The sequence below is a fragment of the Spodoptera frugiperda genome, chromosome 25, assembly GCF_023101765.2.
Source record: "Spodoptera frugiperda isolate SF20-4 chromosome 25, AGI-APGP_CSIRO_Sfru_2.0, whole genome shotgun sequence".
Taxonomy (NCBI): Eukaryota; Metazoa; Arthropoda; class Insecta; order Lepidoptera; family Noctuidae; genus Spodoptera; species Spodoptera frugiperda.
The window spans coordinates 13988368-14005421 of NC_064236.1; the positions used below are offsets into that span (position 1 = coordinate 13988368).

Sequence of the window (17054 nt, forward strand, 5' to 3'; positions counted from 1 at the left end):
TATTGGATAGTCGAGAAAATATTCCACAATAAAAATTTATTTTCATTAATTAGACAAAATAATAGACGGTACATATGAGAATAGTTAATAAAATATGGAAATTCAGGCAATTTTCTTTTTTTAAAGGTTTCGATATATTGGAAACGTAGGGGTCGTCTCGTATCCAGTGAGAGGGTTCTGATTTTGTACCTATCTGTGCTAGTATATGCCTAGAAAATCAATACCAGACAGCGTTGTATGTATGCAATAGTTATGAAGATGTATATCTGGTTTGTTTATCGTAAGCGTTGGGTAAAGCGAGGATTTTAGTTTTAACTTTTTCGTCAAAATACGTTGTTTTAATCTTGGAATCAGGTGCAAAATGTTATTTCCAGGGGGAATAAAGGTTTCGATTTGATTATGCCTAAAAACGAAGCGAAAAAACCTAATAATATATTTTTTTAACGTCACGCCTTTTATCCACTATGGGTTAGGCATAGGTGCGCATTACGGCACGTAATGCCGCTATACAATGTATACCCACTTTTTATGTTATAAGTCCCATGTAATAGGGGGTGAGCCTATTGCCATATACTGGGCACAATTCCAGACTCCGTGCTACTACTGAGAATTTTTTTAAAACCCGAAAAGCACCCAGTAGTACTTTGCCCGACCCAGGAATCGAACCCGAGACCCTTTGCCCGGCAGTCGTAATTGCGACCACTCGACCAACGACAAATGGTTAAGTAAATATAGAATACTTTATTTTTATTACTATATTTTCTTTTGCCGTTTGTCGCTAGTGTCTAAATAATCTTAGAAAGTACATATAACTTAGAAATAATCACATCGGTACTTGTGAGGTTTCGAACCCGCACCTTCATGCATGAGAAATGGGTATCACAAACCCTTCGACCCACCACGACATTTTTTCTATTTCATTATACTCATTATCTCCGTCCGTCCCTCATATTAAAAAAATATTTAAAAAATACAAAAAATGGAATAAAAATATTAATTATTAAAGTCATGGTATAAATAACATAATTGGCATCCGTGGGTGGTACAATTAAAGCGTACGACTCTCAGTAATTATCTCTTTGTGAAATTAATTTCTTTTTCAGGATATTAACGACTAAACATACGTAGATATGTTATTACAAAATTATAGTTAGTACCTACGTCAGCCTAATCATGGAAAAGTAGAATGGACTTTATAATAACGTTCTACACTCTCAGGTAGAGAAATAGAAGTCACAAATCCATCCAACTGTTGAAAATGAGGTCTCGAGTTCGACCTTAGTGAAGGGACTAGGTTTTTCGATTTTCGAAATAAATAAGTAACTGTAGCGTGACAATAGGTTCACTATTTCTTATGATGGAACCAAAAACGAACCTATACATATAATGTAGGCTAAAGGGACAAGCCCGCCACAAGCTCCCACCACCACTACACTGTTGCAACTCCTGTAAGCCAGGATCTACAGTAGATACATTTGTGGCGACACATTGACAAGTGACAGATGACAGAAGTCGCACATAGACTATCGACGAGCAAATCAACGGATGACGTCACAAATATCCTGCATCGCACATATGAAGTTTACATGCGAAATAACACGGATAGAAAATCCCAATGAACAACAGTTGGGCAGAAAGCCCGCCAGGCACGATCACCTCGCCTGGTCGGAGGATCCTCCTTTTCTTAGGGAACTTTACTCGCCGTTCCCTAAACATTCATTTATTTAAAAAAAAAACTGTCTTGGATGCCGCAACGAAATAATGTGGCTAGGTTAAGTTTGCCCACGATGTCGCGTTTCGTGCTCGTCTCAATGAGCTATCAGACTACCAAAGATGGGCCGATAACCAATACGAAGCTGTGGAAGACTTAACGGGTTGCTAGCGCTTCTGCTCGTAGAGCAGTAATAGGAAGGGAGTGATTTTTAGTAAGTAAGAGTACGAAATTCTCTCGCTTCACCCATAGCGGGAGAAGCCATTGGATGATTTATCCTCCTTAAAAAAGGCTAGGTTACGTTAGGCCTGGGCCAACCTAGGTGGAGTGGGTTACGCCAGGTTAAAAATACTACACTATAGACAGGAGACCTATTTTTGTTTTGTTTTTTTTTAAACATTGCCCTACACTAGGATTTTCTCCTGTGTCGTGGGTGCTTTTACAAACATACAAGTTCACATGCACATGACACCCAGACCCGAAACAACAATTTGTGGGTCACACAAAGAGTTTCTCCGTACGGGAATCGAACCCGCTACACGATCCACGGCAGCCAGTAGCCCAACCACTGCACCAACCGTGCAGTCACTATTTGTAAATCAGGCTATATCGAGGTGTAAGATATAACATAGCATAAAATCATGCCACGGTAATTTATGTTATGTTATACGGTAATCTTATTCTAGAAATCAAACAACCACTTTATTTTATTCCATTTATGAAGGTAGATGTACCTACAATAGGATCGCAACATCGACAATCTACGACACTAATATCTACATTGAACTTGAACATATTGTTAGCCATGTAAAGATTAAAATGTATGTTTTTCTACGATAAAATGCATTTGATCATCTAATAAAACATCTATTGATTACGCCCACATGTAATGCTCAGTAATTAAGTCATATACGTATATTAATAACGATTCATAATCAATAAACATTAAAATAACACATTCTATAGTCATGAATTGTACTGTAAAACGTGGCGGATAAAATGTATGCAGAATTGATTAGTTTGAAAGAAGTTTAAGCGTAGTTTCTGTAAAACATGCTGCCAAATACGTACTTAGTTAAAACTTAAGTCAAATTGTTTCACGACTCGTTTATAATTAGTAACTCCTTTCTAGTTGCCTCTCGATCCATCTTTTGTTCTATCCACCCTGTTTTATGCAGCACCTATTTCATTTTAATGGCACAAAATAATTTAGAACATTTTTGATACAAGATAAAAACAATATAAAATTACATGGTATTTCATATGAGTAGTTACTACTTCATACAAACGTAAATTGGAAATCATTACGTAAAATAATATATTATATACAATAGCGTATTATTTACATGTTACATGGCAAACGAAGGAGTTTGGTCATAAACAAACAATAATCTAAAGTAATAAGAATTTGCATTTTAGTTATAAATTTGAGCTTATTTTGTGGTATGGGGTCTCGCCCCTCTAAATTCATGTCTTTTTAAGCTTTGCTATACATAATATGAATAGTATGAACATTTAGTATGTACATTATTATAAACAGCTGCAGGTATAGAGTGGGAGGTAAACGATGCAAGACGCGGCCATATTGGGGCTAGAGCTAAGAAAACACTATCTAAGTGTTCTAGAAGAGTTGCTTCACATCTCCAGCTTCTGTTATTACAATGGCAAGATCACATGAAATAATCTACACTATATGAGCTATGTACCACACAACATACATGGAATTCAATTGCTAAGTTAATATTCAGAAAACAACTACTTTAACATGTCTTTTTGTATAAGTATGATTACTACTGATTATCCTCTAATTAAAATGTGGAATATAACAACTATGTAAACACATATAATGTTAAAATGTCTTTAAGTATTTGCTGCTTATCATTTATATGGATAAGGAATGTATCGGAAATAAATGCTGTAATGTAACAAAAAAACACTACAATAAATGAGTGTATAGCGGCAGTACCTACGTACAAATCAATGGCAAATTATATATTAACTCGCTGTGTGCTCAATGCATACGAATCTAACTCTACACCCACCGTTCACTGGTTGTAAATTGAAATTAAACTAATTATCACAGTTTAAACTTTAAAATAAATGCGCTAAAATTAAAGATAGCGCTAAAAACCTAAAACATAGCCGTCCTTAAACTAAATTAATAAATAACTTATATTTTTGTTAAGTGCATCAGATGTGCACCTCATAGAAATTATAATAATATACACTTTAAAAATAACAGTACCTTTACATTTTACGTAAAAAATTAACAAACTGTATTTTTATAACTACAATAAAATTCATATCAGAAATTGTTTCAACGATCTAACACTAGCCATCGAATCAATGGCACAGGTCGTGCACGCGGCACTATTAAGTAAATAAAGTCACTAAACAACTCAGAGATCAGTGGGATGATTCTGTGTCACAGTTCACACAGTGGTCTCGTTCCGGCGGAGCGGCTGCAGCTCGCGCTGGAGGTCGTTGTAGTACTCGTGGTCCGACATGGACTCCTCCTCCACCGAGCGCTGCGGCAGGTACTTGCTGGTGCTCGGCCGCGGCGTCGACTCGCTGCCGCTGCCCTCACTCATACACAGTGATTCCATCGGCACTGGCTCCGTCGGAATTCCCAAAGTTTGGGGTAAGACGTTTTCCTCTGACATTAAATACTCAGGGTTGTCCACGCATCGTTTTCCCACAAAACCATTGAATCGCAAGTCCCCCTTAATCCCCTCCTGAGTCTCACCACCTTCGCCTATCAAGTCCATGTATGTGGAAGCGTTCTGCGTGTGCTGTGGTGAGGGCATCAAGTAGTCGTCCTCATCCAACGGCAGGTTCAACTTTAAGTTTCCAACTTGTGCTTCCTTGATTTTCGACATGTTGTCGAAATTAGTTTCACAGATTTCTGGCCTTCCTTTCATAGGATCACTGCAGTATCTTGAGCTCGAGCTATCGGACGCGCAGACGCCGTTGTTGTAGTAGTGTCGAAGCTCAGTGGCCTCGCCGCAAGGGTTTGCTTGGTTGTATCGCAGGAGCTCGTGGTCCCACGTCCCTGGTTTGCTAGCCCCATCAGCAGTTCCGCAGTCGGTGGATGGACCACCGGTGGGCCAAGTAGCCGAAGGTTTCATAGAGTTCTGGTGGACCTCTATGACAGATATTGTAGTGTTGTTGCTTGGACCAGATTTGAATTTGGGCTGCAAATATTCATCTGCTTCGACTAAAGACTCAGGACCTTCCATTGCTGACGACAGATTTCTAATCAACTCTTTTTCATCCTGGAATGTGAAATAATGAGTGCGTTAGTAATTGATTTACCTATAACTTATTTTTTATCTTTATTTGAGTACTTTGATATTGTTCCATTTGTTTTGACAAATTAACCTCTTGATATACTATGATGTACTTACTAAAGGTTTGTGAATAAAAACTAGTTTTGGAATTTGGGTTTGGAAACATGTTTACAGATCATTTCTTCAAACTAGATATTATCAAAACGAAATGAATGAATTTTTACCAAAAAACATTTTATTTTGGAATGTTTGTCGAACATAATATTTATTATTTGATCTACTAGCAGGTTGACAAAAAGGCATATTAAGTCATTGATATTAATATAAAAGTTTTAATAAATATTTCGGTAAATGTAAGGTTTTATTACCTGGGTGGAGTAGGATGGCAGTCGCATGAACTTGTCTCCCGGTATGACCAAGTATCTGCCCGGGTCTCTTGCCATTTCTGCGAATGTATCGGCTAGTTGTTTGAACGTGGGTCGACTGTCGGCATCGAGCATCCAACAGGATACCATTATGCAGTATATATCCAGTGTACAAATGCTGGGCTGTGGCAGTTTCAGACCATTTTCGATCAGTTCAGGAACATTTCGTGCTGATATGGACTCATAGGGACGCGCTCCATAGCTTAGAATTTCCCAGATTGTCACACCGAAAGCCCAGACATCACTCTTGTGTGTGAAAATTCTGTGCTGAATGCACTCTAGAGCGAGCCATTTGATTGGCATCTTACCACCAGCTGCCTTATATTCGTCTGTGTTCACTTCCAGTAACTTAGCTAATCCAAAGTCTGTTATTTTGACACAATTAGGTGTTTGTACAAGTACATTACGGGCAGCCAAGTCTCTGTGGACTAATCGTTTTTCTTCAAGATAGGACATACCACGAGCTATTTGTGTGCACCAATTCAAAAATGCCTTGGATCCAATCTTTTCCTTATGAGTTCTTACATAATCGAGTAGACATCCAAGAGGCATCAATTGGGTAATAAGCATCATCTGGTTAGTCATACACACGGCTAGTAATTGAAGTAAGTTGGGATGTTCCACACTTGCCATTATGTAAGCTTCTTCTAAAAACTCCTTGCTAGTGTTAGCGCCTGTTCCATCCTTCAAAACTTTGATGGCTACCGGGATCTTTACATTTTCACCTTCTGGTACCCAGACGCCCTTGTATACTTTTCCAAAAGCTCCAAAACCGAGCATACCCCCTCTCCTTAATTCAACTTCTTTTACAATTCTCAATTTGGCTAAGTTGGGTTTAACATTAGTTGGACGCAGAGGCTCATTGTCTTCACAGCCAGTCAAAACCATTGTCATCTTAACTGCTTCTTTATTTGCTTTGGCTTTTTGTCTACATGTATATCCTATTATTCCGAGAATCACTAACAATATACAAGCAAGAACCAGAATTATTACCAGTACTGTAGGAATTTTGGCAGATACCATACCATTTGGAGTGCCATGAGTATGTGTGGAGCAATAAGCATCGTCTAGTCGATTTAATGAAGCGTCGAAATAAATTTTATGCGGGACATGAGCAGGGCAAGTGTCACTGCAATTGAAAAGGTGTTGATTTTCAGGCTCATCCGGCGACAAAAATACTTTAAGATTTTTGCATTTTATGCAGTCTGTTGAAGATGTTCCCTTACAACCTTTGCACTCTGGATGACAAGGTATGCATGACATGGTCTCTTCGTCAGTAAAGTGATCCGTCGGACATTCGTCTTCACATTGGTCTCCTCGTTTATAGCCATTACACAGGGAGCATACTTGGGTGTGTATTCCAAAACCGGAACACTTTTTGCATCTAGGATGGCATTTGCGGCAAACAACTTTTACCTTTCCTTCGAGAGGCTTTACATTACCAACCCATTCGTTATAATATCCATCAGGGCATGGTTCGTTTTCGCTTAGGCAACTTTCAACTGTAGCTTCGATGCTGATAATAGCTTTCTTACAGGAGTTGCATGCACCGTCACCAACGGTATTATTTGGTCCTGTGCATCCGTTAAAGCAGTTCCTATGGCATGGTTGGCAGGTAGCATTATCAGAGGTATATCTTGAGTCCGGACACTCGCTAACGCAGTAAGGGCCGTCACGTACATGTCGGCAATTAGTACAATTAGCTCGTGTAGGTCCATTACAACCATCTTTACATTCCGGGTGACACTCTTTGCAGCTCTTGGGACCATCATTGTATAACCTGTAATGAATATACAATTTGATTGAGTAAATTTTTTGGAAATAATAATTACAAGTGCTGGCAACTCTTACAACCTCTGAGGCTATTGCTTGGAAGTTAACATTGCCTATATTATGTTAATGAGGCTGCAGAAATTGACAATGGCAGTTGGGAAATGTATTGAATACCTTACTTTCATGGGATCAATATAAATTTTGCGAACACCATGTATTTTTAATTTGTCACAGTTTAACAAATATAATGAATATTACATTAAAGCGATAAGGATCTAAAAGGAATTAGAGCACTCTCAAAAAACAAAATTCGCTGTGCAGTCATTTTTTTTTGCAAAATTACGTTTTTACTATGAAAATACCTACCCAGGCACAACACTGCAATTTTGAAGGCACATTTCATCATACTGGTAGTTTTTACAGGAGAGACATTGATCCGGTCCAGGGCCCCAGCAGCCGTCCGCAGAACATTGCGGATCGCACACCAAATTTGCACTTTCTGTTGGAAATGTTTTTGTTAGGAACAAAGCAAAATACACAAATAAACAAGAATTGATGACCAGACTGTGATGAGGCTCATCTCAGTGGCATCAAGGGATGAAGATCATCGCGGAGCTGTCTGAGGCAGTTGCAGTTAATGGGTTAGTCTGTTGTGTAAAAATGGGGACAATTTAAGAAATCGCTTGTTGATAGGAGTCATCAGTATAAAATTTGAATCGCTTAGGCAGAAAATATAATAAAACTTAAATAAATAAACCTAACTTTAAAAGAGGATCCTCAAAACAAAAACTAAGACGCAAAGCTAACTCACCACAAGTGTCCGGGTCGCTATTGTTTTGTATTATTTGCTTGTGATCTTTCGACTTCACGAGCTTGTTCCAAGCAATTTTTTCCGCAAAACATAAGTACTTATTTTCCATGATGGCTATAGCACCAGAATTCACTCGTTTTAGGGATTTCAATCCAAGAGACTTCAGTGAAGTTTTTACTATGTAGAGAGAAGCGAAGAGGTTTTCAACTACTTGACGTCCTCCTATCACTTCCAAATTGCGGAAGTAAGAGAGACTGGTGAAATTAGGATGGTGAGCTTGAACGTTCAGGTAACCGGTCACTTCGCGCACTGTGCTGAACACCTCTAACTTATGAGGTTCCATCTTCGCATAATGCTCGCCAAACGAATAATCTGGGTTTATATGCTGAAATCCCGTAAATGTCATTTCCAAAATCTCAATCGATCCATCAATAATAGTGCAGTCTTTAAAACTGTCAATATTGCCCGAATGTATAGGCTTCTCTGCATGACACGTCTTCGGGCAAGTCACGTTGCACGGAATACATTCTCCGTTGACTGCAGTTTTATTCGGGGGACAGCTTCTCACGCACGCTCCGTTATCCTTCAGCAGGTGCTCTGGACAGTTGCGAACACATGTGGCACCGTACGCGTATTTTCCATTTGGATTTGGCTCCCAAGAATAAGTGGTAGGATTGTAGATTTGCATCGGCGGGCATTCTTGAGAACATGTACCTTCGTCATAAAAATTTCTGCAGGCAAGACATTGGCTAGGTAAAGGTCCCGTGCAGCCGCCTGCACAAAATGCATTGCAGCAGTCACGAGGGTTTCGTCCGAAGCATCGCCCTTGGGCACATTGAGGACTACATATAGTTTTAGAAAATTTTTGGCAGTTCTCGGGTCCTTCTCCCCAACAACCAGCCTCGCAGCTGCTATCGCAACGCGGACAGTCTCTTTCTGCTGCAGCAAAATCATACACATACACGTAAGTAGCATTGGCGCCCGTGATAATTTCGTCCCAATTTATAGTTTTAACGTGACACAAGTTGTAATTGTTGTAGATTCCAACACTTCCTCGCAGCACATCGCGGAGAGCAGGCAACTCAAGAGTAAATGCGGAAGACATAGTGACCATAAGAGCGAATTCTTCCTCTCTCACATTCAGTTTGAACAGCGTCCGTCCTCGGATGATTTGAAGTTGCGGCAGTACAATGTGTCGAACGTTCACGTGCGATATCAGCACGTAGCCGGTCACTTCTCTTATGTATTTCAGGAATGATAAATCCATTGTTTCGTTTTGCAGCCATGTCAACTCGAGGTTTCCGTCGACATATGTGCAGTTGGTAAATCGGTCGCGAAGGTTCCTGTAATGGGTGTCGCGGTTCGACGGCACCGACATCCGACCATTTGTCCCGATGCATACTGAAAAGAGAAAATGAATCTATTAAACATACGAACCATAAGGGCACAAGTGTTACTTAATAGGGCGTTTGTGTATTCGTCTTGTAATATTGACAAAAACAATGTATTTGTATTGGGTCGACGTTCGACAAGTTAGGAACTGAGCTCGTCTAACGAAGAGGCGTTGCCGCGTGGGCGGACTCTAAGACAAGTTTCTTCAACTACGTTACAAGTTAAACCGCTATTTGTGATTAATCGATGAATATAGTCTACAATGCTGTTTTGTCTCAGTAGACGAACCTCATGATACGAACCTAACCACGCGTGTAAAGCAAACAATGCGTTAATGTAAAATTGCCGTCGTTAGCCACATTTAAAAATTATACTGGTTGGTTTGTTATGTACCTATGTACCGTATCAATATAAAGTAATTTTATGAAAATAACATGTGTCGTACTAAGATTTTCTTACGTTCTATGGGTGCATTTACAAACATACATTCATACAACATAGCCGTATCGACATCGACAGGGTACCTATATCGTTCGATTTCTAGGGATCCAATGTCCACGTACCGCTTGCATAACTTTACCTGAAACCACAAAACTTGTGAAACTGGTATCATAATTGTTTAGCTTTAAACCTCTCTCCTTGTTACTTAAGTTCAAAATAGCTTGCAAGTTCTCTGGAGGCTGTTGTCAACAAAGAATAGTTATTGTCGTAGAACCGTATAGAAATATGAAGGTATTCAAGAGGCAAGGTAAATTTTACCTGCTCGTCTGTATAATAGACAGTTTTTTTATCAGTCGTGTATACAAGAGTATAATGTTACTGTCATACGATATATTTTTAGCATTTCGACGTTTCGGAATGGGCTGCCGTACACGTTGCCAGCGACTCTCTAAACAATAAACTGGGCTCTATAATATTACCTGCTCTTATCCCATTATGTTAGAAGTTTTAAAACTTTAGGATTAGTTTCCGCGTCATGATGTTCAGTTTAAATACATTTGATTGGTTGAGAGAGATAGAGCGGAGACTTTGATTTACGAGTATTATAAATGACGGCGCCCACATGCAGCCTTTGCCGAAATTATTGTTTTGTTCATCAGAATTGAGAATAATATCTATAAGAATAGGATCTTTCTTTTAATTTCCTATAGATTACGAAGTAGTTACAGTGTCAGAAAGTATTTAAAGGAATATTTTAAAGATATTTTTCTTGGAAATCGTTGATAGATATTTGAGTAGGTGTTATGAATTGTATGACATAAGAACACGTACTTGGTCGGCAGTCTGTACAGCTACAAGCCACGTACTTACATAACTATACACACGATGTAAGTACATATTGGTAACCAATTATCTAAGTACGTCGTCGTTTACAAAGTCAATATGAATTTAGTTAGAAACTTGAGGTTCGATGTTGGGTGCGAACAGCGTTATGTCTCTTACATACAGGGTGTCCCTGAAATCGACGTCCAACGGGCACTAGATGATCAGCAAGGTTCTAACTGTTATCAGAAAAATATAAAAAAAATTCTAAGTCCTACAGTTTTTAAATTACAGTGACTTATGTGTTATCCACGAAAAAGTACACCCTGTGCCAGTCTTTTGACTCTTGTTGCTACAAATCTTTATTTTTTCGTCTGCAGTCTTCCTTACATTATCCTGAATAGTGCTCCAGTAATATGGAATCATAAATTCTTAGCCAACTGCTTTAGATTGGAAAACATTGTTAGTTTTAGAGGAACCAAATACTCTGAATAAAATTTTCACCTTACTTTAAGTGACTGTACTGAATAAATTATGTATGGCACTAGTAGTGGCAAATTTCACCAAAGTTGGCGCATTTAATAAGGATTATAAAATGGTATAGCACTTTGCAAATTATTTCTTAAATTTGACACAAAAAAAGATTTTTCAACGAAACTCCGTTTCGATGAATTTATTTGAACTTACTAAAAATTCTTCTAGTGTACTCAAATCATACGTTACAACTTCGTATGCACTAGACAACACTTTGCACGCGATTTGTTATCATCATGTTAAAAATCAGCGAGGATCTCTTGTCAAACAACATTGTCTGTCTACTCATGATTTCGCTTGCAGCTTTCGTCGGCAATATTACTAGACTTACTAGAGGAACTGATGTTGTGTATCATGTTTCACTAAATAATATTGAATGATTGCAATATGATGTTCATAGTGCACCAAACACATTATCAAATGTGTAGTAAAATCGAAAGGCACGGACGCGGCAGATTCATGTACACAGCATATCGATGCGGTAGTGGTATGGTGTACGTGAGCCCTTACGCACAATTACTCGTCATATCCCAATCAAAAAAAAAAAAAAGAAATGGGTGAATCCTCCGATTAAGTTACGTGTTCATACCTTGTGATCAAATGCGGGATGAAGCATCAAATATTCTTTAGTTTGTCGAGAAAGAGTTATTTGCACCGTTACAAGGAATTGCAGGTAAACAAAAAATAATTTAAAAAATAAATAATCAACACGGCGCAAAAAAGCCAGTGCTCAGCTAAAATGCCGAAGCCCGGGTACGATGGCTCGAGATGCACAACACCAGTTCGTCTAGCGATAATATTGCCGACGAATGCTGCAAGCGAAATCACGTGTAAACAGACAATGTTGTTTGACAAGAGATCCTCGCTGATTTTCAACATGATGATAACAAATCGCGTGCAAAGTGTTGTCTAGTGCATACGAAGTTGTAACGTATGATTTGAGTACACTAGAAGAATTTTTAGTAAGTTCAAATAAATTCATCGAAACGGAGTTTCGTTGAAAAATCTTTTTTTGTGTCGAATTTAAGAAATAATTTGCAAAGTGTAATCCTTATTAAATGGGCCAACTTTGGTGAAATTTGCCACTACTAGTGCCATACATAATTTATTCAGTACAGTCACTTAAAGTAAGGTGAAAATTTTATTCAGAGTATTTGGTTCCTCTAAAACTAACAATGTTTTCCAATCTAAAGCAGTTGGCTAAGAATTTATGATTCCATACTACTGGAGCACTATTCAGGATAATGTAAGGAAGACTGCAGACGAAAAAATAAAGATTTGTAGCAACAAGAGTCAAAAGAACTTACTTTTTCGTGGATAACGCATAAGTTCCTGTAATTTAAGAACTGTAGGACTTAGAATTTTTTTTATATTATTCTCATAACGTTTGGAACTTTGCCGATCATCTGGTGCCTGTTGGACGTCGACTTCAGGGACACCCTGTATAAAATAAAAGAGTTTGGAAACATCGTATATACCATATCACGGGATGAAATTATTCAAACTTGATGACCGATCGCGAATACGATGACGTCAGATGTGTTTATAGAACTAATGTACAGTATGCCACTAAAATCAAATCAGGGCTCATAAGCACAAAGCACGGTACTCCTTCATATAATTCCGTTTGAAATCAATGTGTTTATTTTAACCGGACTCTGTCAACTTATTTATCAAGTGCTAGCGAAGTGAGTGCAGTTCGAAGATTGAGTGCTAATACAAGTTACCTACATACATGCTCAAGGTAAACGTATTCTCTACTTGTTCTAAAGAAGCAAGCTCGACAATAACTTTCTCCATAGTTTCAATTACAAGTAGACGATAAAAGGTAGTCCACTAACAACTCAAATAGAACAATCATTAAATCCAAATGTGTTTATATTACTCTCCTACCTAAATGTACAGAACTAGCCTGTCCTGTTTTCAGACCGGTTAATTTATTATAGAAATACCTGGAATCAATTTAAGCGTTCAAACTAAACTTAGTCAAACATTTAATTCATACTTTCTAAAATGCCATCCGTTTACACGACAAAATTATGAATAGCTACATATAGTAGAGTTGCTCGCTGTTGCACACCTATAGAATTCGGATGGGTTGCCACCCACGTTTGTGTCTGATTTGAGATGTAGCCAACTGTTCGACGAGTGTACAAGATTTATGAATTTCATATTTGGTAGTTTAAACTTGCATTCAACAGAGATTACAAAACAGCAAACTGTACTTCGCTGTTAATTGCGTTATGTGTGCAGCATCATTAAGAGTTTTTTAATTCGAAAAATGTGATGGAGTGCTAAATATTGTTTTTAAACATGAGCATTTTGGATTTTTAATGTGAGCGTTGTAATGTCCGGTCGACCTAGTTCAACGTGTTGATGGCATACACGATAGTATAGAAATGTGTTCATAGATGCAGAGATATAAAAATGTCATTATTTCATGTTGGGAGCAAACAATAACGCGTGGGTAGAGGTGGACTGTTCAAAATGAGTTCCATGAAAGTCAGTGTTCGCCAGCCACTGACCGACACTCCTACAGTTGTGTTATGATTGTGATTAGGGACATAACACGAATATTTCTATTTTGATTAGATATAAAGTTAATAATTCAATTTTCTTGAGGTCCAATAGTAGTAAGATGTACCTATGTAATGCTTTAATAGGTTGCCCAATTCGCGATTTAGTGATATATTTTCACTAATTGATGATAAAATCAATTGATGTATCGTTGCTTTGTACTGCTCTTCTGTTACCTGACTTTGATGAATTCTCAACAAGAGCTATGCAACAAGGTTAAAAAACAATTTATTTTAATCTTATTGATGTTAATGATGACAACAGAAGCACATTATCATAGTAATCACTGATAGTGATCTATTGAGTTAAATTTAACTATGAAGGTATGCAAATGTTGATTATTGCCCGTAAATAAAGCTAGAGTATCTAAACTATTATAGATTTAAATGAAGTCAAAGGCAATCATTGATTATGTATTGCATTGCATGAGAATATTTCTTAAAGGATCAATTGCTCAGTTTACGTTATCAATGTATTTTTGGAATGAAAAGTTTACGAAAACAAATACTAAATATGTTGGTCGATGTTATAACTGTAACTAATGATATCTACAGTCCCTTGCATAGAAGCTACAGCATATAGAAACGGTTGGGTTGTGGAGGGATACTTGCGATGCACTATCCGACCAAGTTGAAGAGGAACGCAATGTTCGACTCGACTGGTTTGTCTTAAAGCAATGTTTTTATCCAGTTACTTGCATTCTGAAGCATGGAACCAGTTTTGTCCCGCCACCATCTCGTTCTTGTATCACGACCTTTCACTACAATCCATTATTGTACGCTGTACCATGCCGCGCCTGAGTGCAGTTTCCTTTTATGTTTATGAAGCAATGAGGCATTGGATGTCGCGCGTCTCGATATTATGTTTGACGCCTGAGGATGGTGTTCGAAATCCGAACCTGAATTTCCACGAAAGTGAAATAAGTTTTACACAATGTCCCTTAAATTATGTAGTTGCGACTAATCAAATAATACTTTGTATGCGCCTGTCTAGTTACTAGTTTCAGTCAGCCTTATTGTGCGTTACACAACTAATGCACTATTGCTATCTCGCTCTGATGATGAGAAAATGGTAATGACAGGTAAGCCTCTAAAGACTTGTCGAGAGTTTATTGAAGACAAGTTTTTATGAATAAGGGTTTATTTGACGACGACGTTTTTAAATGTCTTTGGACAAGAGGGATCTTTTAGAAATGCTACACTGAAGTGTATTATTCAGCAACAAGTACTAGGTACACAGAAGGTAGGTTTAAGAGGTCCACTGGTAATATTATTATATACCCAAGATCCCGGCATCGAATGAAATCCTTTATAATGATTAATTATTACCGAGTATCAAGTCAATAATCATGTGTTGCGATGAAGACAGAGACAAACTACAATATGTGGATATCCTTGACCCTTTTGTGAATAATAATAAGAATCAGCACCTAAATAAAGTAAATTTACAAGTCTTCGTTGTTTCAATATTGTTAAATTAAATAATAAAGTAAGGTAAATTCCATCGTATCAAAGATTTGGAGCTATTACTTCAGTTGCTTTTCGTTCATAAGAGGTTTTAAATGAGCTTTGCCCAGAAGATGTCATGTTTGCAAAGATATTGAAACATCCTTTATTTATTTTTCATGGGTTCCATTTTTAAAATTTTCAAATCCTGCTTAAGGAAACATAATTATTAATGGAAGAAAGTAAGAATATGTACAAAACTACATGTTATTAATTTAACAAACATGTATAATTATCACTATGAAACCAACACACTCGCTGTGAATCTAATTAAATAGATTTCCACCTGTAGGAATGAGCCTGACTCATTGATTCCGGTTTTTTAGTTTCTAAGCCATACCTACTGATATTTGATACCTCGATGGGTCAAGAAACTCGTCTTGCATAATTTATAACTCGATTAAATCAAGTCAAGTTGAAATATCAAATCGTATATTAATTCCTAGCGCTAATTAAGTTGTGCTTGGACAGGGTTCGAGATTCCTTTTAAACATTTCAATAAGTAAATCAAATCGAATCGAGTAATTTTTTTTTGGGTATCTTTCTAGCCCAAAAAAATCACTGATGTTCATATGACATTCTCATTCCTTAATGTTCGTATATGATAATGTATTATTATATGCGTACGGATTTATGATACTTAATGACACGTGCATAATTCTATGGAAGAGCGTAGGCGCAATTTATTTCCTTCTGTAAGGTCTCTATAAAACGATCAACGGATCGACACAATACTGGAATTTCCTTGTTGGTGATATTTAATCGTTCATCGATTCATTCTTGTTTCTTTTATTTTATACACACGTTAATACTTAGTATTTATTGATTGGTGTGTGTGAAGATATTGAAGGTTTTCAAGACATTTTCAATGTTTCGATTTCGGCTTTCGGTTCTGGAATTTTAACAAACAATGCCGAACTGCAAATTACGATTTTCTTAAGTTATAATAGGTTTCAATATCATTTTCCTAAATGGATTCCCTCTTTCTAAACTGATATAAGTGTAATATGTGAATAAGTAAAATTCAAATCTTCTCATTTTTACCACTATGTTGAGAAAGTGGAACAATTTTGGCACGTGGTCTTAATAATAGGGCGGTACCTAATGACTGAGTGTCCACTCAGCAAACCCTAACATAATACTACTGAATTGTCAAACTAACATGGCGTATGTTAGTTGTTAAAAAGAAATACGTAAGGATAACCCAGGCTAAGCTACGCTTTTCAATAATATTGCAATATAAATTGTTAAGTTTACGTCCAATTTCACAATAATAACTTATAAAATAAGGATTTAAGCGTATCGATTCCATTTTCAATCGCATTACTGCTCTCTTTGTACCATAAACCAGGGAGGAAAACCATAAACTAGACATAATAAACCTCAAAGATCATAGACGTTATGGCGGAGGCCAATATAGAGTATCTAATGTAACTAATTGACATTGATTATAAAAACATTAGCAATTTTGTTAGATAGAGAACACGGATAGAGGATGTGACGCATTTTAATGTTTAGTACCTATTACATATTATATTTGTTGTCCTACTCTAAATTCAAACACTAGATAGAGACGGAGATGAGTTACTATTTGGAACAGCGATATTGGATACCTTATTTTATAGTGTGTATGTGATGATAAGTTTAATTCGGTTGCCGCGAAAATTGAAAATATCGTTTGATTAGGACTAGTTGTTTTGAGTAGTTTTGGTACGGGTTTCGGGGATGAGAAGATATTAAAAATTCGTATTTATAATTTAGTACTGTAAGCTT

The 17054-nt window shown here is 37.3% G+C and overlaps 1 protein-coding gene across 2 annotated transcripts in view; it reads right to left on the minus strand.

The window, feature by feature from the left end:
• Positions 1 to 2412: 2412 nt before the first annotated feature.
• Positions 2413 to 17054, minus strand: part of LOC118264998 (epidermal growth factor receptor) — a 133421-nt gene continuing 118779 nt past the window's right edge. For both annotated transcript variants that reach the window (XM_035577691.2, XM_035577683.2), the window contains exons 2-5: positions 8011 to 9411; positions 7566 to 7698; positions 5370 to 7206; positions 2413 to 4986 (exon numbers count right to left, since the gene is read on the minus strand). In XM_035577691.2, the coding sequence (XP_035433584.2) occupies positions 4144 to 4986; positions 5370 to 7206; positions 7566 to 7698; positions 8011 to 9411 (4214 nt within the window). In that variant the 3' untranslated portion in view covers positions 2413 to 4143. The remainder of the gene's footprint in view (positions 4987 to 5369; positions 7207 to 7565; positions 7699 to 8010; positions 9412 to 17054) is intronic.